At 42.4% G+C, this 24489-nt stretch overlaps 1 protein-coding gene and 1 long non-coding RNA gene across 2 annotated transcripts in view; one reads left to right on the forward strand and one right to left on the reverse strand.

The window, feature by feature from the left end:
- The window catches only part of WDR93 (WD repeat domain 93), a 40649-nt gene extending 16970 nt beyond the window's left edge, over nucleotides 1–23679 (reverse strand). The window contains exons 1-7 of the mRNA XM_087856645.1: nucleotides 23357–23679; nucleotides 22542–22734; nucleotides 20888–20952; nucleotides 14782–14860; nucleotides 12925–13040; nucleotides 11296–11334; nucleotides 3319–3403 (exon numbers count right to left, since the gene is read on the reverse strand). Coding sequence (XP_087712771.1) covers nucleotides 3319–3403; nucleotides 11296–11334; nucleotides 12925–13040; nucleotides 14782–14860; nucleotides 20888–20952; nucleotides 22542–22734; nucleotides 23357–23656 — 877 coding nt within the window. The 5' untranslated portion in view covers nucleotides 23657–23679. The remainder of the gene's footprint in view (nucleotides 1–3318; nucleotides 3404–11295; nucleotides 11335–12924; nucleotides 13041–14781; nucleotides 14861–20887; nucleotides 20953–22541; nucleotides 22735–23356) is intronic.
- On the forward strand, nucleotides 882–20206 carry LOC148107550 (uncharacterized). The gene is made up of 2 exons (XR_015722098.1): nucleotides 882–979; nucleotides 19316–20206. It is a non-coding gene; the product is annotated as an uncharacterized LOC148107550 (long non-coding RNA).
- Nucleotides 23680–24489: the final 810 nt, after the last annotated feature.

A 24489-nucleotide genomic window follows, 5' to 3' on the forward strand; every position in this document is an offset into this window, starting at 1 on the left:
TCCTGCTCCTACAGCCCCATGCCACCATCACTTCCTGTTTCTGGATTACCGGATCCAGAGAGGAGGCCAAGGAAATGCTCACGAGGTCACTAGAGGCCTCAGACCACCGCTGTCTCCCTAGCTCAGCAAGGCCCCAAACCTGCCAGTTATGGTCACTACTGAGCCGCTGCTGCAGGCCCACATAAGCAGACAGTCCTGTCCCCTACCTGTGTTTACATCTATCCACTTACCTTCTTTCAAAAATCTCCTTTCTGCCAATCACTTCTTACCACTCCGCTTTCCCTGAACCCTTTCATTTCCTCCTTTTTCAGCTGTTCCTAAATCCACAGTAAAACTGGGTGATTGATTTTCTGGGTGCCCACCCCAGCTTTTGGAACTCTGCTGTCTTCGGAGGGTGCCCAGGAGGCCCCACAGTGCCCCAGGTCCCCTTCCCCAGAGGTAACCATTGTCCCTGGTTTCTTGCATTCGTTGCCACAAAGAGACCCTTTGGTATAAACAAATGATAATATGTGATACATTTAGTCCCCGAAGTGTGGTCCCAGATCAGCAGGGATCTGGCAGGCTCAACCAGATCTTACTAGAAATGCAGATTCTTACTAGAAACTGCTGGCGGGGGAGGGCAGCAGTTTGGGTTCTACCAAGTTCTCCAGGTGAGTCTGAGCCAGCTAACGTTTGAGAATTGCTCTCAGACACTAGCACTCTTGCATTTTTCAGTCACAGTAGCTTGGAGATCTCTTCATAGGACTATAGACCTTCCTCATCGTTGCTTGTTTTCATTCACTGAAACTTCTTATTGTGAAATATCACACATTCAACAAAGTATAAAAAAATATATATCTTAATAAATTGTTACAAGGCAAACATCTGTCTCTACTCAGGTCCGGAGACAGGACATCATCCGCTCCCTAGAAGCTCCGCAAAGGCCCGTCTCCAGTCACAACCTCCTGGGAAGAGCGGCAGCCACTCTCTTGGCTTCTACGTAAGTACCGAGTCGCGTTTATTTTACTTCTGTCTAAATGTGCGTCTAAACCCGGTAGCTTTGTTTGGCCTGATTTTGAACTCTACACACAAATGGAATTATATACAGTGTTAACTCTGTGTCTGCTCTCTGGCTTAATACTGTTGGTGAGATCTGGCCATTTTGTTGTGGAGAGCTGTAGTTTGTTCCTTTTTATCGACAGTATTCCGTCGAGTGAATATATGAGAGTTTCTTTATCTGTTCTATCGTTGATGGACATTCTGGTTGTTCCGTGTTGGGGGCTGTTGAAAATCATGTCACTGTTACCATTCTTGTACACGTTCGTAAATGCCTGGAGCACATTTACTTGTAAACCTATCAGGTGTATACCTAGAAGAAGGGAGACCACTTTGCCCCAGTTTGCTCAGGAGTTCCCTAGTTAGCACTGAAAGCCCCACATCCCAGGAAACCCCTCAGTCCCAGGCAAGCTGGAATGGTCGGTCACATTGCCTAAGAGTGTAAGCGCTGGGTCCCAGGGTGTAAATTATCATCGACATCACTCGATCATACCACACTGTTTTCCAAAGTGATTGCACCGATTTTCACTTGTACAGTATGTGAGAGTGTATGGTTATTCTGCATCCTTACCAACCTGGTACCGTCAGCCTCTTTCCATTGTTGCCATCCCGGTGGATATGGAGTGGTACCCCATTGTGGTTTTAATTTGCATTTCCCTGATAAGTAACGTTGTTGAGTACATATGTTCATATGTTTATTGGCCATTTGAATAATCTCTTGCCTGTTTTATACTAGATTATCTCTTTCCTTTAATAAGTTGTAGGAATTCTTTATATACTCTTGATATGGACCATTCACAAGTCTTATGTGTTTTGCAAATATCTTCTCCCACTATGTGGCTTGCCCTTTCATGCTTTTAATGAGGTCTTAGGGTGACTAGAAGTCCTTAACTTCAGGAGCCACATTTATCAAATTTTTCTTTCATTTTAAGTGCTTTTTGTGTTTATTTTGTGTGTTTTGTTTAAAAAGTCTTTCCCTACCCAGAAGTCATACAGATTACTGTCTTATATTAATTTTTAAAAGCTTTATTGTTGGGGCAGCTAAGGGCTCAGTCGGTGAAGCGTCTGCCTTTGGCTCAGGTCATGATCTCGGGGTCCTGGGATCAAGCCCCACATCGGGCTCCCTGATCGGTGGGGAATCTGCTTCTCCCTCTCCCTCCGCCCCTCCCTCCACTCATGCTTGCTCGCTCACTCTCTCTCTCTCAAATAAAAAATTTTAAAAAATTTTAAAAGCTTTATTGTTTTCTCTTCCTATTTACTTCTATGGTTCATCTGGAATTTATTTTTGTGTATGGCGTGAGGCAGGAGCCAAGTCTCACTTTTGTTTCCATATGGACAAGCAGCACAATTGATTGGAATGACCATCCTTTCTCCACTGTTCTGCTTCAGGTATCAAGTGCCACTAATGCCTGGGTCTGTTCTGGCCTCTGTGATATTTCATTCATCTATTTTTCTATCTTCTCTTAATCACTGTAGCTTTATAATAAATCTTGATGGAGCAAATCATATCACCATGTTCTTTTATGAGAGTGAATTGGATATTCTCGGCCTTTCGAATTTCCTGCTTTGTTTTTAGTGGTTGCAAAGTATTGTTTTGGATGGGTGTACCAGATTTTATTTAACTAGTCTTTTGCCTCTATAAATACTGCTGCAGTGAACATTCTTATATCTTCGATGTCATGTGCAGGTATTGAAAGTATATACTCTATCCTCTGCCTATAATGGACTTTTCCGCTCCTCATGACCTACTCCCGCTTATCCTTCAAAACCTTCCCAAATGTCCCGTCCTTTGATAAAGCCTTTGCCTGCTCTGTGGGCAGAGTTAGTCACTCTTTCCTCTATGTTTTCATGGTCCTAGATGTTCCCCATTGCTGCACTTATCATATCCTACAATGCTGGCTTCCTCTTCCTCTTCCTTGGTAGAATTGCAGCTTTTAGAGCACAAGAAGATGCGTCTTACTAATCTGTATGCTTGGTGCATTCTTGGCACTCAGCAAATACTAATGAATGAACTAGCAAAGGAATATAGAAATGAATAAACTCCAGCTAGATGTCTGTCTTTCCTGATGTCCCAATTCTGTTAGTCAGTTGTATCCTTATAATATCTATATTTTTTGTCTTTAGATCCCAGAGCTTATGACTTAAAATTTTTTTTCCTTTAGGAACTATATTTATAATTTAGATACTGCTAATAAATAGAAAAGATGGGAAATGTGGAGAAAGGCAAAGCAAGAAAAAACAGTAATGGCAGGAGGAAAGATGGCATATTTGAACGATACTAACCTGTAACTGGTTTGGGTGGTTTGATCTTCATTACGTGAACCGGAAGACTCAGCTTAATGTCAACTCTAAAACACACGTTCATATCCTACGGTAAGGAAAAGGCACAGCTAATACGCCAACAAAGGAGATATAACAGAATCATTAAAAACACATCCAAAAGAAGACAGAAAAAGAGGGGAAAGAAAGAAAAGCAGGTTGGGCAAATAGAAAGTAAGTAGCAGAGTGATAGTTTTGAATCCAAACAATCACGTTAAATATAAATGGCCTAACTACCCCAATTAAGAGGTAATTGTATAAAAATTGTATAAGAAGGTAGGACAAAGCCACATGCTGTCAAAAAGAAATTCATTTTAAATACAAAGACCCCCAATACATTAAAAGTATAGGAAAAGAGACATCTTGTAAAACTAATCAAAAGAAAGCTGGGGTGACTATATTAATATCTGACATAATAGATTTCAGAGCAAAGAATATTACCAGGGATCAAAGAGTCACTGAATAATGATAAAATGTCAATTCATCAAGGAGAAATAACATTCCAAATGTGTATGCACCTAATAACAGAGCTTCAAAATACACGAAGCAAAGACTCATAAAAGTGAAAGCAGAAATAGATACATCTGTAATCTTAGAGATTTGAACACACTTCTCCCAAGAACTGATAGAATAAACAGAAAATCAGTAAGAATATAGTAAAGATACAGAAGGAAATCAGTAAAGATATAGGAGACTTAAATAACTTGACCAACAATAGCTGAATACACATTCTTTTCAAATGCATGTAGAACACTTACCAAGATGAACCATATTTTGGGCACAAAACAAATCTTAATAAATTTTAAAGGTTTCAAATTCTATGAAGCATGTTCTCTGATCACAACGGAATTAAATTAGAAATCACAAAAATAAAGATATCTGGAACATCTCCAGTATTTAGACCCTAAATAATATGCTTCTAAATAATTCACTGGTCAAAAAAATAAATCAAAAAGCAAGTTAGGAAGTAATCTGAAGTATTTTTAAAAATAACATCAAAATTTAAAGGAAGCAGCTAAAACAGTGCTTAGCTATAAGTTTATAGCACTAAATGCCTATATCAGAAAAGAAGATCTCAAATCAATGACCTAGCTTTCTACCTTAGCAAACTAGAAGACACAGAAAAACTTAAACTTGAAGTAAGCAGATGAACGAAAATATTAAAAATCAAATTGGAAACTGATGAGATAGAAAACATAAAAAAAAAGAGACAAAGAAATGAAACCAAAAGCTGGCTCTTTGACGACATTAATAAAATTGACAGACCTCTAGGCAAGCTGATTAAGAAAAAAGAGAAAACACAAATTACCGATATCAGAAATGGGGGCACCTGGGTGGCTAAGTCAGTTGAGTGTCCGACTCTTGATTTTGGCTCAGGCCATGATCTCAGGGTTGTGAGGTAGAAACCCCATGGGACTCTGCAATCAATGAGTCTGCTTGGGATTGTCTCTCCCTCTCTCTCTGTCCCTTCCCCCAGCTCTCTCTGTCTAATCAATCAATCAATCCAACAAACCAATATCCGAAATGAAGATGACATCAAAACAGATTTTACAGGGGTGCTTGCGTGGCTCAGTCTGGATTCGGCTCAGGTCACGATCTTGGAGTCATGGGATCAAGCCCCACCTCAGTGTCTGGGTTCAGCATGGAGTTGGCTTGAGTTTCTTTCCCTCTGTCCCTCCCCTTGCTCGTTCCCCCTCTAAAATAAATAAGGAAGGAAGGAAGGAAGTCAATCTTTTAAAAAAAACAGATTTTACAGATAACGAAAGGATAACAAGGGATTACGAAACACTTTAAGCCAATACATTTGATAACATATAATATGGACAAATTCCTTAAAAGACACAAAATACAAAAGTTTGCTTAAGAAGAAAGGGATAACCCTTTGTCACTCAAGACATTGAATTTGTAGTTCCACAAAGAAAACTCCACAGTTAGATGGCTTTACTGGTTAATTCTATCAAACATTTTAGGAAGAAATAATACCAATTCTACACAAACTCTTCCAGGAAATAGAATAGGAATACTCCGACTTATTATACGAGGCCAGCATCACCCTGAAACCACAACCAAAGATGTTATAAGAAAATAAAACTGGGGCGCCTGGCTGGATCAGTCAGTGGAATGTGTGACTCTTGATCTCGGGTTTGAGTTCAAGCCCCACATTGGGTTTAGAGATTACTTAAAAATAAAATCTTAAAAAGAAAAGAAAACTAAACATATCCTTCATGAACATAGATGTAAGATTTATTAAGAAAATATTGGCAAGTTAAAATTGGTGAGTTGCATCTATGAACAGTTTCTTTAAAAAATAAAAAGAAGGCACATATAAGTAACATTAAGAACAAGAAAAGGGACTAATTTAAGAGACAGGTTTTTATTTTGATACTGTAGGGGAAAGGTATTTACACATATCTATAGCTATATATCTACACTAATAAATGAATTGTGATTGAAATAGGCTCAATTTTTTTAAATTTTGAAATTGAAAAGATAATATAGGACTTAGTTAGACCTAGAGGGTAAAAAAAGAAATATCCAGCTTTCTTTACAAGGCTAGCCTGACACTAATACCAAATGCTGATAAGAAAACCACAAGAGGAAAAAACCTCTACAAGCCAATCTCATGTTTGGAACATAGGTACTATTCATGAACACACACCTACTAGTTTGCTTTGCTAATATCTTATTTAGGACAGTGCAATTAAATGAATTATTACCAAGTATGGATTACCCAGGAATGAAAGGAAGAATGTTTCAACATTAGAAAATCTATCAATGCAATCTACTACATTAAAGGAGATTAAAGGAGAAAACTCCTCTCAAAAGATGAGGAGAAAGTATTTGATGAAGGTCAGTATCTATTCCTAAAAACAACAACAACAAACTCTTAACAAACAAAGGCTAGAGGGGCACATGCTTAACTTAATAAAGGATATTTATGTCAAACACCTACAGTAAGCTTCACGCACAACGGTGAAACACTTGGAGTGTCCCAGTTAGGTCCTGGATAGTGTACTATCACCACGACTAGTCAACATTTTACTAGAGATCCTAGAAAATAGAACAAGGTGAGAACAATAAATAAATAGGAAGAATAAATACTTGAAAAAGGAGAAGTTGTCATTGCTTACCATTATGATTGCCTACGATTGTCTAGCTAGAAAATCCAACAGTATCAGCTGACAAACCATTAGAACTTCAATAAAGAGGCCAAGAGTCCCGAGACTCAGGTAAAGGAAGTACGGAATTTAAGGAGGTACTCACTCTTCGGTGCCCACCCTATGCTTGCATGACCCTGACAGTATCTACTTTTTGCTGACCTCACCCAAATACAGATCGACACAAAAATCAATAGCTTCCCTATGCACTAGTGTAGTGGACATTGGTCATCTTTTTGGTTATCCAGCCCTAAATACCCTTTCTTCTTTGAGAGGGCTCCCCTACTGTGTGAGTCTGGAAGAATCTGTCTCCCTCTAAGGAACTGAAGGAGCTAGATTCTTCTTCCTCTCCCTTGGAGGTCAGGCTGTTGACACATGACCTATGCTCAACCAGCTGTGTGTCCCTGCCTAGGACTGTGACTCTTAAGGAAGTGACACAGAGATCTAGAAACAGTAGAGAAATTATTCACAGTGGAGGTGGCCATGTCGAGAGCCTAGTGACAGAGCCATCATGGAAAGCCCAGCATCAGTTTTGGTGGTTGTGTCTCTCGGGGGTGGTGATGTTCAGAAGCGGTGGGAGTGCAGTCCTGGCTACAGTGTTTTCACGGCCTACCCTCCCTTGGTTCCTTCCAATTTTCTGAAACCTGATATCCTTCCAATTTCTTCGCTGCAGCTAAGGACCTGATGAATACTGCTACAGTCATGGACTAGCAATAACTAGCTGGAAAATACAGATGGTAGTGTGAACATTTAACATTTAACACCTCTCCTTCCTGAAATCCCATTAAAATGACAGAAAGGTGCTTTTTCAAAAAGGAATAAACTCATAAGAAATAAGAGAATAAAAGGAGACAAAAGCAAGAAAATTTTGAAGTTGGAAAGCAGGTAGCTAAATGATTTAGCAGACGCAAGAAAGTCAGATCTGAACCAGTAGGGGAGAAAGCCTGGGAGTCATCTGCTTTATACCACGAACACCCTAAGACTCAAGAAACTGGCAGCTCCAGGTGTCTCGAGTGGAAGTGCCAGTGGGACCAGCAACAGGATTGGTTGAAAATCTCTTTAAGAAGCATATAAACTCTTAGACTCCCTAACTCCACACAGCCAACAGAATGAAGTTAAAGTTGACATACTGAATGTTGAAGTTCCCCACCCCCACCCCCGACCCCAAGGTGTCTTCCCCACAAGCCTCTGCAACTCAGGTGAGAGCTGCAGTCAGAGAGGCACCCAGCACCCCCTTAGAGCAGGGGCCCTGCCCACATCCTTCCCTGGGAGCTACACCCAGAGTGTAGGCACCATGCACCATCGCTTTTGGCTGTGTCTCTGAGCATCTGTACTTCATGTCAATTTATTTTATACATACATTAGCAAGATATGTCCTAAGTTATCAGAAAAGCCTAAGAGAGGTTATTTTGGGAGTCTGGGAACACTCAAAAATTTTTCCATATAAATTAATGGGAATTTCTTCTTCACTTTACACCATTTTGGCAAAGGAAGGGTTTCATAGGAATGTTCTCCCTTCAGATAGCAGGAGAAACCTGTACTCTCCAAGACACTAACATGAGTGTTTCCCAACACTGAAGCCCAGCTGGGGCACTCTTTAGCAAAACCACAGTCACCAAGCCCCAACCATGCCCAAAGGCTGGCTTCCTGTCAGTTTCCCCGTGACTCCTACTCTTATGAGTAGAGAGCCAAGTACCACCAGACATGGGAGGAGAGCATCTCTTCAAAAAGACAGAGACCAAAACAAATAGACAGAAAAAAGCAACTTGGGGAAAACAGACCATACATGGAGAAGAAACACCAACAATGATCATAAATGTTCTTAGGGAAGGCATAGTATTTACCAAATAAACAAACAATCAGAGAACAAAGGGAGGCTCTTGTAAATGAAAATATGCAAAAATGAAAAACTCAGTGAGAGAGTGAAGAGACTGAGCCAATGAACTCTCCCCAAAGGTAAACAACAGCAAAAGTATGGAAAACAGAGCAGAGCATATACAGGTGGCACTGATGAGATTAGAACCCTGGCAATTTTGCTCCAAAGTTCATTAAGGTCCTGGTGTAGGCAGAGGAATATTGTAATGGGACAGGATAAAGAGCATAGAAGTATATATAGGAATAATAAAAGGTCACATTTCAAAACAAATGGGAAAAGATGAATTACTCAAAGATATTTGTGTGATGATTGGCTATTTGAAAAAAACAGATAAAAGTTGACCCTTTCCTCAGTCCATTCACAAAAGATGCTCCCCTATGAATTAGAGTGAAATGTCAAAACAAAACTTTGAAATTATTAGAAGAAACCACAGGAGAACTTATTTATAACCTTGAGGTAGGGAAAGCCTTCTTTAGTGAAATGAGTATTTAAAAAAAAAAGGATAGAAAATTCTGACTATATTCAAACTTAAAATGTCTTTTTGGGGTGGTGCCTGGGTGGCTCAGTTGGTTAAGCATGTACCTTTGGCTTGGGTCATGATCCCAGGGTCCTGGGGACTCCCTGTTCAATGGGGGGGGCCTGCTTCTCCTTCTCCCTCTGCTGCTCCCCGTGCTTATGCTCTCTATCTCTCTGTTAAATAAATAAAATCTTTAAAAAAAAAAGTCTCCCCCCCTTTCTTTTAGAGAGAGAGTGCGTGCATACATACACAGTGGGGGAGGGGGGAGAAAGAGCCCTAAGTGGGGCTCGATCTCACAACCCTGAGATCATGACCTGAGCCAAAATCGAATTGGACGCCCGACTGACTGAGCTACCCAGGTGCCCCAAACCTAAAACTTCTTTAGAACAGAAAAGCACATAAACAAAGGAAAAAGGGAAACAACAAATTGGAGCAAATATATAACAAGCAAATGATACAGGCAGGCAATTCAAAGAAAACATCAGTGGCCAATAAAAAATATGGAGATCAATGAAAATTACACGAGATGCCATTTTGTTCCATCAGTTTGCAAAAAAAAAAAAAAAAAAGATAATATCAAGGTCAGAGAGGCTGTGGAGAAATTGATTAAATCGTCATGCCACTTTGCGGGGGGCAACTTAGCAGTACCTATGTTAACACTAAAAACACACGTCCCTGAATGCTCAGAAGCACCCAGGTAGACAACGAATTTACAAAGATTTTCACTGTGTTATGTTAAAGCCACAAATCGGGGATATCCTCAGTATCAGCAATAGACTCATACCCCAAATAAACTGTGGTATAGTCATAATACGGAACCGAATACAAGAGGTCGAAAGAACAAGGTGGGTTTATTTGACACTGAAAAATTTTGCCAAAAAGTTGATGAGTTAAAAAAAAAAAAAGCAGGGGCGCCTGGGTGGCACAGCGGTTGGGCGTCTGCCTTCGGCTCAGGGCATGATCCCGGCGTTATGGGATCGAGCCCCACATCAGGCTCCTCTGCTATGAGCCTGCTTCTCCCTCTCCCACTCCCCCTGCTTGTGTTCCCTCTCTCGCTGGCTGTCTCTATCTCTGTCAAATAAATAAAATCTTAAAAAAAAAAAGCAAGGTTGTAAGAAAATATAAATAGTAAAGGAAATTCTCATAAAACAAAACAAAAATAGAAAAAAATCCCATAGAAAAGACATTCCCATAAAACAAAACTGTACTTTTTAAGATAAATTGACGTGAGAATCTAAATACATACTGAAGATCGAGAAAACACATCAAGCTAATCATGGTGAGGGCCTGTGGAGACAGCTGCTCTCGCTGAACTACCTGGCTTTTCCCAGAGCAATATGTTCACATATTGTTTGTATAATTTGAAACATAACGTAATTTATTTATTCCTTTTTTAGATCTTAGCTGGTTTTTTTTTTTTTTTTAAGATTTTGTTTATTTGAAAGATAGAATGAGCATGAGAGAGACAGCGCACGCAAACAGGGGCAGACAGAGAGGGAGAAGCAGGCTCCCTGCTGAGCAAGGAGCCCAATGCAGGGAAGGATCCTAGGACCTTGGGATCATGACCTGAGCCAAAGGCAGATGTTTAACTGACTGAGCCACTCAGGTGCCCCGTAACATAACGTAATTCAAAAGGGGGAGAAAGAGAGGGCTCTTGAGAGACTTCCACGTGGAGGCGACCTCTACTCTACTGGCAAGCCTGAGTCCTCCCAAGAGCGGAGGCTCTGGAAAGCATGCCTCGAAGGGAGAGCCAGGAAGCTCCAGGGAAGCCACTAAGTTATCCCAACACGAAGATGAAACCCCTCAGGACACTCGGCTTGGTGCATTGGGCTGTTACTTTGGCAGGGGCAAATTGGGTCTCATGGAGCCTGAGTATATATAATGTAGGGGCCTCTGCAAAAAGGAGAACACAAAATTCTGAACACAAAATGCCCATGGCCATCCCAATACCACTCAAAATGGAGTGAATGGTGACAGGGGAAGTGTGAGTGAAAAGAAGACAATGGTATTAAGTGGCTGTGGTTAAAATGTTACTTTTGCCAATTTACAAAACTATGGACATGGGAACACATTGTTAGGGCCCCTTGCAAGGCCTCAGAACGGGCCATACAAGCGAGGGGCCCTGAAATTTCATCTCCCTTATCTTCATGGAAACCCCTGTCTGGACAAACGACCTGGGTCAATTATCCTCAAGGATAGGGGGCCATCTTTAGTGGATATGAGGCACGAGATTAAGGCACAGAGAATCTGAAAATTGCGCCCTAGTGGAATATTTTACTAGTATACTTGGTATTTAAAGTACATTTCAAGTCAAAATAGAAACCCGTGGCACACAACCTAAATCTCCCTGGAGATTTTCTTTAAAGTTCTTTACCTTTAAAGTTCCTTACCATTTCTAAATTCTCTGAAGTCACGGGTTCGAGAGTATTCTGAGGAGAAAAGTGAGAAATTAATTCGCAATAGGCTCGATGTATGTGCCCCCTCCCTTTAATCTCTTTCTCCCCGTCACTGTCGTCAGTAGTGAACTCATCGTGTCAGAGGACTGACATTTGCGTGATTGCCCGGCCTGCAGGATTTTAACACAGGATCCCTACCGTCCAGGATCTTAGAATGTAGGAGAGGAAAATGGAAATAGCAATAGGAAGAAATATGAATGAAAAGAGGTAAGGAGATCAGTTAGGAGCTCATTCCAAAAATCTAAGTCGAAGCAAATATTTCTGATCAGCAAAATATACTGGCGACATTGACAATTTTATTTAGGCAACTCTACATGTAACTCATAGTCACCAGGACGACCCCTGTGACTGGTGTAAGTTGGTTGCTTCTCAGTGTATGGAAACTGAGTGAATTACGGTGAGAAACACCCCCATTCCAAGGTGGTTTTCCCAGCTGGATAATACAGGAAGCCCTCAAATAATCCGTTAGGTACTAAGTATGATGCTGTGGTGTTGGTTCATAAGAAGCAGGAGGAATGTTCTTACCAATCCAGAAATTTATCATCTAGTTAATTTAAAAAAACCTTTCATGCACACAGGAATAACTAAAAATCAAGGTAGTGTATGGGAGGTGCCAAAAAAGAGGTATAAGAAATAAATTCTGTAAGAGTTTCGAGGAGGAAGATCTCTGGGCTGGTGACTCTTCCAGTGATCAGGACTATACCCCGCTTCGAAGACACTCACTGGGGAGAAATGGCCCTTGTTCGAAGCCACTCAGTGATCTCAGCAGTGAACGGGAGTCCGCCTCCCTCTCCTGCATTAATAATTTCCCAGTCGCTTAGCACCTGATACGGTGCATTTTAAAGGCACACCCAATTAATAATTGTTGTTGGCTAAAAAATAGTAAGTGGATAGATAAGCAAATTGAGTTTCAAAAGACAATTTACTGAGGAGCTATATTTTAAAGACACAGCACAAGGCGCAGGGATCCCATGCAACTAAACTGAAATGGGGGCGCCTGGCTGGCTCAGTGGGTGGAGTGCGTGACTCTTGATCTCCGGGTGGTGGTTCAAGCCCTGTGTTGGGCACAGAGACTACTTTTTAAAAAATGTAAGAATAAGAAAATAAACTGAAATGGTAGAGCTCCTACTGTCTAAGAATAATATGAAGAATATATGTATTCCTGTATATTGAGAACAGCCTGTTTATACCATAATCTGGGAAATTCAGTGAGGCATGGAAGGATTATTTCAGCCCAGATGGGGAAAAAAATTACCACTGAGACAGGAATCAGGATAAAAGAGCATTCGTTCTCCCAGAGAAATGCCTGGGAGTGGTCTTGGTGAAGGGGCAACTCAGACGAGACAGAGAGTGAGGCTCCCACTATTGAGGACCCCTCTACTTTTTAATATCTTATTTTTAACCAAAACAAATCGATTTTGGAGTCATGGGCCAGTGTGCCTCCTGTCCTCTCTTTCAGCCTCCATAAGGCGCCATTTGTCCTGAATTCCAAGGCGGATTCAGGCTAGATGTGGGTCAAGGGTAGGGAGAAACATATCCATGGGAAACAGGGATGTTTCCTACCACTTGTGGCTGTCTGACTTTTTTCTTCGGATTTACAGCTGGTTGGGGGTGCTCCACTTCCTTGAGCCAAGACTCCTTGGGCAATTTATACACATCCAGCCAAATGTCTCCGGCTCCTGCATTGGGAAACCAAGGAGCCATTGAGCAACTGTGAGCAGGCGACAAGGTTCCCGTGAGGAACGGCCTGTCTTCTCAGAACTCCCAGCACAGGGACCAGCAGGCACCCTCGGAACAGAGACTTGGGCAACCCCAAGGAGACGTGGTCCTGAAGCGGGTCGCTGCCAGTCCTCACCCCCGCAGAGCTGGCGGGCCCCCCACTCAGGCCACCGCCCTGTGAAGGAAACCGGGCTCCTCACCCTCACAGCACTGATATTACAGTTTTTAACCAAGCTGTCTGCTCTGCCCGGTCCCCATGTTTTCTAGGTTCCAAGTGGTAAATTCTACCGACGTTTTGTCGTACAGCTTTTCCAGGGGAAGAAGGCGGGGTTACACTGACTCCATAACTGAGAGGGGGATGGCTGAGGGCTGGAACTGGGAGAGATCCCTCAAGAGCATTCTTCTGACTGGTGTTTCTGGAAATGACAACCCACAGAAGTGGTTGTGGGGCTTTAACTTGTCACAGAAACACGCTCAGCTTCTATACTCAATACCTGTCAACCTAGGAAGGGTTGCTTCCCCTTGGTGTGGGGCTCTGGCTAAGTGTTTTCTTTAACAAGTAATCATCTGGACACCTGGACCTCAGGCCTCTGGCCTCCAGTCCTGGGAGAGAATAAATATCTTTTGTTTTAAGCCACCCGGCTTGTGGTACTTTGTTGGGGCCTAGGAAACATGACAGAGTATAAAAGCTTCCTTTGAAGCATAAATACAATGCATAAAGCATTGTAACGTATATGCTTTCCTCAAGCACTTAACATTCGAGGGGCCTGTGGCAAGAATATAGAGGCCTATATACCATTTGTCTAAATATTTAAAAGTTAAAAATCAAGCTAACAGCCACTTGAATAAAAGATGTTCCATCACCACAGTAATAATTACAGCAGGTAAAATCCAAGGATGAATGATAGAATTGGTGGGCTATACTTTTAGGGGAAGTGGGATATATGCATAGTCTCAAAGTATCTATCCCCAAATATTTATCAATTACTATGGTGCTTTCAACATATGCCCCCAAATTCTTTGATCCTCCTACCTCCAAGAAGAGATGCTTAAGTCCTCTGCCCTTGAGTGTGGCCTGGACATAGTGATTCGCTTCTAACACAGCGTGGGAAGGGAAAAGCAATATCTTAACAGTAGAGGAACCTGGCAGACGACAGTTAACTAGGGGTTGTTGCTAGCACAGACCCCCTGATATACAATGACAAGAGCACGTCACCTCTGTGGCATCTCCCCCAAATCCTTAACCCTGGTTGAATCATGAGAAACACAGCAGGCAAATTCAAATTGGGGGACATTGTACAAAATATCTAACTGGTATTCTTCAAAAGTGTCAAGGCCATGAAAAACAAAGAAAGACCGAGAAATTGTCACAGATCGGAGTAGACTAAGAAGACATGATGACTAATAGGATTGAGCCTTGGAACAAAAATATTAGTGGAAAAACAGGCAAAATCTGGAAAAAAAAAACCCACCACCCTTAGTTAACAGTATTATACCAATGTCATTGCTTAACTCTGACAAATGTACTGTGGTCATATTACATGTCGGTATTGGAAAAGCTGGGCGAAGGGTCCAGGGGAAGCCTGTACCTATCTTTACAACTCTCCTGTAAATAATTTCTAAATAAAAGTTTGAAAAAGGGTGGTTATCTGGAAGAGACTACAAATCGGAACCTTCTTATCGGCCTTCGGTTACTCTTGCCTTGTAGGAGGAAGGCTGCGAAGTCCCCTCCCTGAGAGATCTCCATCTTTATACAGGTGGTCTGCTTACTGGCATCATCCTGAAAAGAAGAGAGGGGCTGATGGAGTAAAGCTCAGCCTGATGATGGAGAGGAATGTGAGAGATCTCCATCTTTATACAGGTGGTCTGCTTACTGGCATCATCCTGAAAAGAAGAGAGGGGCTGATGGAGTAAAGCTCAGCCTGATGATGGAGAGGAATGTGAGAGATCTCCATCTTTATACAGGTGGTCTGCTTACTGGCATCATCCTGAAAAGAAGAGAGGGGCTGATGGAGTAAAGCTCAGCCTGATGATGGAGAGGAATGTGTTTTGGGGTGTTTTGTGGGTCACACCAGGGAACACAAATCCTCTTGGTGCTTGAGACATGAAAAGCTGCCTCAAACTGCCTCATACTTCCCATTTATTTATAGCCGTTGGACAAGATCGTATGTAAAGAAGTGGAATTTCGATTTCATGCCTAAAGGTTTTGGACATATTTCCTGGTTTCTTAAATACTCCTGAAGCTTGTGGTGATTGCATACTATCTGTTCTCCGGGTCATCTCTGCAAACTCTAGAGACCTACGTCAGCACTCAGTTATTCAAAATGAGTCGAACTAAAGTTCTATATGACACGAAAACTCTGGTCAGGTGCCTTCATCTGTTCAGGCTGCTATAACAAGATACCACAGACTGGAGGGCTCGTAAACAATTAACCTTTATCTCTCACAGTCCTGGAGGCTGGAACGCCAAGATTTCCAGATTTCAAGAATCTGGCAGATTCAACGTCTGGTGAGAGCCCATGTGCTGGTTCATAGACTTCCTGCCTGCCACGTCCTCGGGGTGCCCTCCCATGGTGGAAGGGTTGAGGGAGCTCTCTTGGGCCTCATTTAAGGGCACTAATCCCACTTATGAAGGCTCTGTCTTCATGACCTAAACACTTCCCAAAGGCCCCACCTCCTAATACCATCACAATGGGGATTAGGATTTCAACCTGAATTCTGTGGGGACACAAACATTCAGTCCATAGCAAGAAGAGACTGACTATAACCCTAGTATGAAATCTGCTCAAATTTCAGGCCAGGTGAGAGACTCAATGTTTATGGTTGTCTGTGGCTTGCTTTTTCATTTTAATTGAATCTTTATAACAAAGATCATTGTTATTATTAAGACGTTTATTCATAGGTGCTTGCATTTTGTTGACTTTTTTTGAAAAAAAAATCAAGTTGTAATGTTTTATTACAAATTAAAAATGAGGTGCTTAAAAACCTCAACTTGGCTAGGGGCACCGGGGTGGCTCAGTTGGTTAAGCATCCAACTCTTGATTTTGGCTCAGGTGGTGAGATCAAGCCCCGTTTCTGGCTCCGTACTGGGCACGGAGCCTGCTTGGGATTCTCTCTCTCCCTCTCCCTTTGCCTCTCCCCCACCACCCCAGACTTGCTCTCTATCTCTTTCTCTCCCAAAATAAAAATAAAAACAAAAATTTCAACTTGGCTAGATATGAAACAATTTTAAAACCTTTAAAGGTATATAGAGAAAAACCAGACTTCTTGAAAAACCCACTTGGTATTACCAAAAAGAGACATCTTCAAGTAAAAATAAAAACCAGATGCTGCATAGATAATGCCACTAGTTCTAGCTATCTGGTCAACAGTAGAAAAACAAGCACTTAAGGTCTTCAACTCCAATCTTTCGTTCGCCTCTTACTGCTGGAATGTCATAATTTCACCCATCCCCCCACCTCTACCCCCCCCACCCCCCCCGCCCTTCTGGCAACCACCAATTTGTTCTCTGTATTTAAGAGTCTGTTTCTGTTTTTTCTCTGTTTGTTTTGTTTCTTAGATTCCACATAAGAGTGAAATCATGGTATTTGTCTTCCTCTTTCTGACTTATTTCACTTAGAATTATACCCTCTAGGTCCATCCATGTTGCAAATGGCAAGATCTCATTCTTTTTTATGGCCGAGTAATATTCCATTGTGTCTGTATATACCACATCTTCTGTATCCATTCATCCATCAATAGACACTTGGGTCCTTCCATAATTTGGCTATTGTAAGCAGTGCTGCAGTAAACACAGAGGTGTTTTCAAATTAGTGTTTTATTTTCTTTGGGTAAATTCCCAGTAGTGTAATTACTGGATCTTGTGGTATTTCTATTTTTAATTTTTTGAGGAATTTCCATAGTTTTCCACAGTGACTGCACCCATTTACATTCCCACCAACAGTGCACAAGGGTTCCTTTTCTCCACATCCTTGCCAATTCTTGTTATTTCTTGTCTTTGATTCTAGCCATTCGGACAGGTGTGAGGTAATATCTCATTGTGGTTTCAATTTGTATTTCCCTGATGATGAGCGATGTTGAGCATCTTTTCATGTGTCTGTCGGCCATCTGCATGTCTTCTTTCGAGAAATGTCTGTTCATATTTTATTCTCCTGCCCATTTTTTAATTGGATTATTTGTTTTTTGGGTGTTGAGTTGAATAAGTTCTTTATATATTTTGGATACTATCAGATATGTCATTTGCAAATATCTTCCCCCATTCTGTAGGTTGCCTTGTCATTTTGTTGCTGGTTTCCTTTGCTGTGCAAAAACCTTTTATTTTGGGATAGTCTGGATAGTTTTTTTGAGATCACTCCTTGTGCGCTGACTGAAGTGCATGATGGTACAGGTGGTTAGCCTGTGTTTGCTCAGCCCCGCCCTGCTCGGCCATGAAGTCTCCCCTGAATTCTCAGCTGCTTTTGTCCCTTTGCCATCATGGCTTAGGTTTTCCAGGCATTCGCATCAATAATAGAAGTTGCAGGGTTGAAGTGGCTGCTGACCTTGGGTCTCACCTCCTTGATTTTCCTTCTTCTCTTCACTGCTGTCCTCTCCAGGCTGTCTTTGGTGAGGAGGACCCATCCCCTGATACAGATTCTCTCACTGGTCTACCTGCTTCTGTGTCCTGCTTGCCAACCCCCTCCATCCCTTCTGCACAGGAGGGTGGGCATGGTGTGACGGGCTCCCGCAGGGTCTCCACCCAGGTGGAGGACTGTCGGCTGCGCCAGGCCCAGTGTTGTGGGGCCTGACCTTCAGGGGCACTCTCTGACCCCTCATTCCTTTCCCTCCTCTCACTAGTCTGGAATTCCCCTGGTAACTGCATGGAGGCCTAGCCCTAGACGTGGCAGCATTCACAGTGGTTCTGTTCTGCTGCAGTTAGTAAAACTGCCTTGCACTGAACTCCTCCAGGGCCTATAACGCCTACTGCCTCTGCACACTTTCTCCTCCAACAACGTCAAACTCTTCCATCTCTCCATCTCCTATACCGAAAAGTCCCTTCTTGGGGTTACCTTTTATGGCAGTCTGCTATCCAAATACATCTTTCTTGGTGTTCTTGCTGCTGATAAAACCATGTCTGTTCTGCACAAGGACCATCTGACTGGTCCCTAAACCTCTGTTGCCATGACCTTCTTGTCCCCACCAGCAGGTGCCACTGCTCCCTGCACCCCAGCAGGTGGTGTGGGCAGGTGCATTGCGGTGTGGGCAGGGGCATCGTGGAGGCCCCTGCTGGGACTCTGCCCCACTGCTCAGGATTGTGGTCACTCTGACCGGGGCCAGCTACGACACCTGTGGCTCCTCCTGGGGTGTGAGCGTCACTGGCCAGCACCCAGTGGGGCTGCTCAAGGCTCTCAGGGCTCCAGTCAGTTCCTGCTACAGGGTGAACTCTAATAACATCTTTTGATGAAAAGTTTTAATTTTTTTAAACAGCTTTATTAGAGATATAATAACATCTACCAACTACACGTTTCAAGTCTACGATTTGATGTTTCAACATATGTGTATCCCTTAAAACCATCTCCACAAGACCATGAGCATATCCATCACCCCCGAAAGTTTCCTCCTGCCCTTGGTAATCATCCCCTTCACCTTTCTCCCACCGCACCCCAGGCAAAAACTGATGCTGTCTGTCACTATGTTAGTTTGTATTTTTTAGAATTTTAGATAAATGGAACCATACAGTGTGTACTCTTTTTGGGTCTGACTTGTTCCACTCAGCGTAATTATTTTAGGATGCATCCGGGTTGTTACGTGCATTAACCGTTCATTCCATTGGGTGGGTATACCACAATTTGCTTATCCACTCACCTGCTGATGGACATTTGGGTGGCTTCTGGTTTTGGGCTATGACACATAGAGCTGCTTATAAACATTCACGTACACGTGTTTGTATGGAGATATGCTCTCAGTTCTCCTGTGTAAATATCAAGGAGTGGAACGCCTGGATTGTACGGTAGCTGTATGTTTAACTTTTCAAAAAAACTGCCAAAGGGGTACCTGGCTGGCTTAGTTGGATGAGTGTGCAATTCTTAATCTCAGGGTTGTGAGTTTGGGTGTAGACATTACTTAAATAAATAAAAAACTTAAAAAAAAAAAAAGCTGCCAAAATGGTTGTACCATTGTACTTTACCACCAGCAGTAGGAGTTCCAGCTGTTCTGAGTCTCTGCCAACACTTGGTATGGTTATTCTTTTCAACTTCAGGCATTCTGATGCATGTAGTGGTAGCTCACTGTGGTTGTGACTTGCGTTTCCCTGAGGACGAAGGAGGCTTGAGCATCTTACTTTCCATTTATCTTCCCTGGTGAGTGGTGTTTTCTTTTCAAACCCTTACCCATTTTGAAAACTGGGTTGTTTATTGCCTTGTTTTTGAGTTTGCGTTTTGAGAGTTCATCACATGTTCTGGATACAAGCCATTCATGAGATCGGTGATTTACAATTATTTTCTCCCAGGCCACTGCTTGTCTTTTTATTCTTTTACCAGTGTCATCTACAGAAGAAATGTTTAATTTTGATGAAGTCCAACTTATCAATTTTTTCTTGTATGGATTGTGCTTTTGATGTTGCAGCTAGAAACTCTTTGCCAATCCCAAGGTCATGAGACTTCCTCCTGTGTTTTCTTCTAGAGGTTTTACGATGTTCGATTTTACAGATAGACATAGGACCCATTTCAAGGTAATTTTTGTGTATGGTGTGAGAATAAGAAGTTTTTAACTTTGATGAAGCCCAATATGAATTTTTCCTTTTATATTTAGTGCTTTCCATGTCCTAAGAAATCTTTGTCTTCCCCAAGGTGGCTAAAATATTTTCCCATGTTTTCTTCAAAAAGGATAATGTTTTTAGCCTTTACATTTAGACCTACAATCCATCTCAAATTATTTCTTATATATGGTGCAAAGTGGGGTGGAGGTTCATTTCCCCCTTACTTGTTAATCTAGCATTCCAGCATCATTTGTTGAAAATACTTTCTTTTCCCCACTGACTTGCTTTGATGCCCATCAATGGTATTTTTTACAAGTCAAACTGCAATTAAAAATCTACTCTGAACAATCCCCTCTCACTCTCTCTCTCTCTCTCTCTTTTTTTTTTTTTTTTGACTCATCAATTCACAAAACACTTTCTGAGACCCCAGGGTGTACAGGCAGTGTGCTCGGAACAAGGGATACATGGGTGAGTAAGACGTGCCCCTGCCCTCAGGACAGTTACGTCCAAGAGAAGAAGTCATACAAACAAATAAGTATGGAGGGTGGAGAAAACACTGTGATAGAGATTCTGTTCTGTATGGGGGTGGACAGAGGAGGGAGATTGGCTCCTTCGGGGCATACCAGGGAAACTATCTCAGGGAAGGAGATATCTGAGCTGGTCTTAAAGGAAATGTAAGGGAATGAGGGAACTTTAAGAGGCATACATGGGAGGTAGGGAGGCAAGGGGAGCACTCTGAGCAGAGGGAACAGCACAGGCAAGGGAACAGGCTGTGAAGCAGCCTGGAAAATCCAGGGACTTGTAAATAGTTGCTGAATATATTGGTCTGGTGCTCAGTCTGGACTGGGGTTCCGGTAACTTTCTTCTCCCGACGACAGGGTAAATAAATCCGAGGCATTCAACATGTACCCTCAGCTGGTGGGGGGTCTTTAACTTGGCTATTTTAGAGGTGGCTCTCTGTCCAGAGAGTCTCTATCTTTCTATGCTAGGACAGCTGTCGTCACCTCCATAGTAAAAGGAAACTCACTTGCTACAGCTTTTGGCCCAGCTCTAGGTGGAAGAACAGGAACTTACCACTTCATTGATGGCTTTGATTAGGAAAAGACCATCCTTATAAAAATAAAACAGTCTAGCAATACCTGAAACAGAGAACATAAGACAGACAAATGAGTCAAAGAAGACCTGGAATTTTATATCTGACTTTCTGAATTATCATCTTGCGCTCAGGGATTCTTGGATTCTTAAGTCTCCTCCTGGCCTCTCCACGGCCCCTGCTGACTCAGTCTCCCTGGCTTCCTCCATCCCTGACTTGACATGTTCAGGCTGTTCTCCCTCGTGGGTCCTCTCTGCCTACTGTGGCCCATCCTCTTGTCCTGGAAGCCTCTGTAAGACACTCCTAACTTGCCCCGACACCCATAATCCAGAAAGGCAAAGGGCCCACTGTGGGTGAAGGTCTAACTCAACCCAATAAACATCCATGGGATATCTGCTCCATGACCACAAATGTGCCAGGGACAACCAAGGCAGGCTCTGCCTTTACGTGCATTACGCTGAGGGTCACAGACGTGAAACCAAGTAGATGTAACGCAGCGTGCTAAATGCAGTCCTGTCTTCAGACCAGACTCCTCTTGAGTATCAGCATGGCCCCTCTAGCTGCCTCAAGGCTGCGCATGCTCAAACTCATAGAAAACTTTCGAAAATAATACCAAGAGTTCCCATATATCCCTCACCTCACTTCCCCAATGATAGCATCTTACATAACCATAGTATGATTTTTCCTTTCACTTTAACGACCCGTGCCTTGGTTCAGACCTTCATAATTTCTCTCTTTGATGAAAGCAACAGTTCTTCTTAGTCTGACTCCCTCCTTCCTTTTTTCCTTCCTTCCTTCTTTCCTTCCTTCCTTCCTCTCTTTCTTTTCTTTCCTTTTCTTTCTTTCTTTCTTTCTTTCTTTCTTTCTTTCTTTCTTTCTCTTTCTTTCTTTTCTTTCTTTTTCTTTTCTTTTCTTTTCTTTTCTTTTCTTTTCTTTTCTTTTCTTTTCTTTTCTTTTCTTTTCTTCCTACCTTCCTTCCTTCCTTCCTTCCTTCCTTTCCCACCAGAAGACAGGTTTCTTTGGGGATAGTACAGAATTGCATCCCTGGACAAGCAAACTACTACACAACCACATCTCTGCCTCTCATTTTGACTTCCTCCTACCATGGTGTCCTTCCTAAAATGCCAATCTGGTCAGGTCACACTCCTGCAGAAACACTGTCCTCCACGACACGGTCTACAATTCTGTGTACCATCGTCCCCACGAAGGCCTGGTTCATTCTCAGGCTGAGGGAAAGAAACAATCCCTGGTTTATATGAGCAGTAGGATTTCTGAGTGCCCAAAGGATGTGAACTCTGGGTCCACGTTGGCAGGTTGGCATCCTGCCTGTGCCACTCACCGTCTATATTACCTCAAGTAAGTTCTTTAACCTCAATGTCTCAGTTGCTTCTTCTGAAAAATAGGAATAAGAAATCATACTTACCTCCTAGGGCTGCTGTGAGGCTTAAATGGGCCAACCTATGTGCAATGTAGACTAGTGCTTGGCACACCCTCCTGTTCTGTGGATGTTAGTTAATACTACATGACCAGGGAGAAGTCTCCAGGTCTGGCCCTACCCATACCTGGAAAGGAGATTAAATTGAACAGTCTACAGATAACTATAAATTCAGCTAAAAAAAAGAGGAAAACATGTACCCATTTCATCCACAGGAGCAATAAGTATTTCATTCCCCAAATCTGTGGCCCAGATGGAAGTGACATCAACCTTAAGTTTCTCCCAAATATATATTCGTTTAGCACTGTACAGATTATAGATGGAGAATCCTTTGGCTCCTCCAATAAAGACGTAGTCTTGGGAAATCGCCATACAATTTGGCATTTTGTTGAGCTGGGAAAACAAAAACAAAGAAAAAAGGAATGATTTTCAGCTGCCACCAGCTACAAGAATATGAGCTGATTTTTCAAAGAGGCATGTGGGCCCTTCCTAGATTTAATATCACTCGCAAACAGTGCTCATCTACATATCCCCCAAACATCAAGAAAGTCATAGCATTTTACTTCTAGGAGAAAGGAGCCAGAGAAAACACGTAAGTTGAGAATAAGTACACATTTACAATGCTAACCATGACCACAGGCCCTGTGATGAGTGGACAAGCGGTCCCATTCCCTGTACCTTTTTCATCTAGAATGCTGTGGAAAGAGCTATAGCTGAGACACTGGCAGATTCTCAACCACCAAGCAAGAGAGTGATTAATACATTCAGAAATATTTTTAAATAACAACAGAATATAAAAGACTTTCTGTATAATCTTCAACTAATCAGAACACCCATTTCTCTCGGGCAATTATTAGATCCATTTTAATCAACAACAGCACACCTAATAATCTTTCAAAAATGCACCTGTCTTAATGAGTGAAGGTTCCCTGTAGGAGTTCCTTCTCTGGATCAGGTATATTCATTTATTAACACTCAACTGGGAAACAGGGACTCCTGGTCAGCTGCTCCATACCTTGCTTTCTACAAGTGGAAGGTAAGTGGTGGGCTGGGTCTGGCTGAGTTCAACTTCCTTCAGTGCATGCCTCTCCTGGATAACTTCCCAACACCTGTCAAACAGAAGGTCCACCATCTTGTTGATCATGCGATAAGGTTGAGGCAAGGAATCCGGCTCTTGACCCAAATCTACGAAGACATAATCATCTTCATCATCCTTCGGCCAGTCCTTCTCTGTGGGGGACGGCACCTCCAGCAGCCTCTTTCTCATAAAACTGGAGAGCCTCTTCTGGACTTGACTTCCTCTGGGGACTGACATCACAGAAGCTGGCACTGGGAACGTCTAGGACACTCGGAAAAGCTGATAAAGGAAGCAAGCGAAGGTACTTTGAGAAGAAAAAGAAGTTACCAGAAGACAGCACATCATCCTTTCTACCACAAAAACCCATGGGAACTGTTTATTCTAGAAACTGACACTCTCCTTCTTCATCACAGGATTGTTACCACATCACTAGAGTACGCTCTTCTTACATAAGATACCAGCAGAAATGGGTATTAACGAAGCGCATCCTCCAGGCTAGCTCAAGACGCTGTGTGGCCATCTTGTTGCCTTTCTCCTGCTCCTGCTCCTGCTCAGAGAGTGTCTGTCCTCGGTCCCAACTGGAATTCACCCTCTCTCCTACAACTTGGGTCTTCTCCTCCTTCTTCCATCTCTGCAAATGACTGCACCCAGGCCAGCTGGGTAGGGTAGTGACTCCTTCCTTTCCCTCGCCTCCGACCAGATGCCGTTCAAGCACTTCTAATCCTTGCGGTCTCATTTCGTCCTTTCTCTCTAGGCCCACTGCTACCAACCAGGAGTTCCATAGACCAAGTGCCCAGGACCTATGAGATTTTTCCAGGGCCTACAGAAAAGTTTGAGACTAGGGGGGAAAAAAAGGACTAAAACAAAACAAAATCCCCACAAAATCAAAATAATTAAACATTCACAAAAATATTACAACTTATCTGCTCCAGGCTGTGTGTGTGCCTAATGTTTCAGTCCATAGAAAAGAACAAGTAATCTGAACTTCATAACACTCAAAACTATACAAACTATAAAAAGGCTTTCAAAATTACAGTTAAATAAAGGCATTTAATGTCGCACATGAGGTC

Source organism: Ursus americanus, chromosome 28, assembly GCF_024610735.1.
Source record: "Ursus americanus isolate L20-20 chromosome 28, mUrsAme1.1.p, whole genome shotgun sequence".
NCBI classification, from domain to species: Eukaryota; Metazoa; Chordata; class Mammalia; order Carnivora; family Ursidae; genus Ursus; species Ursus americanus.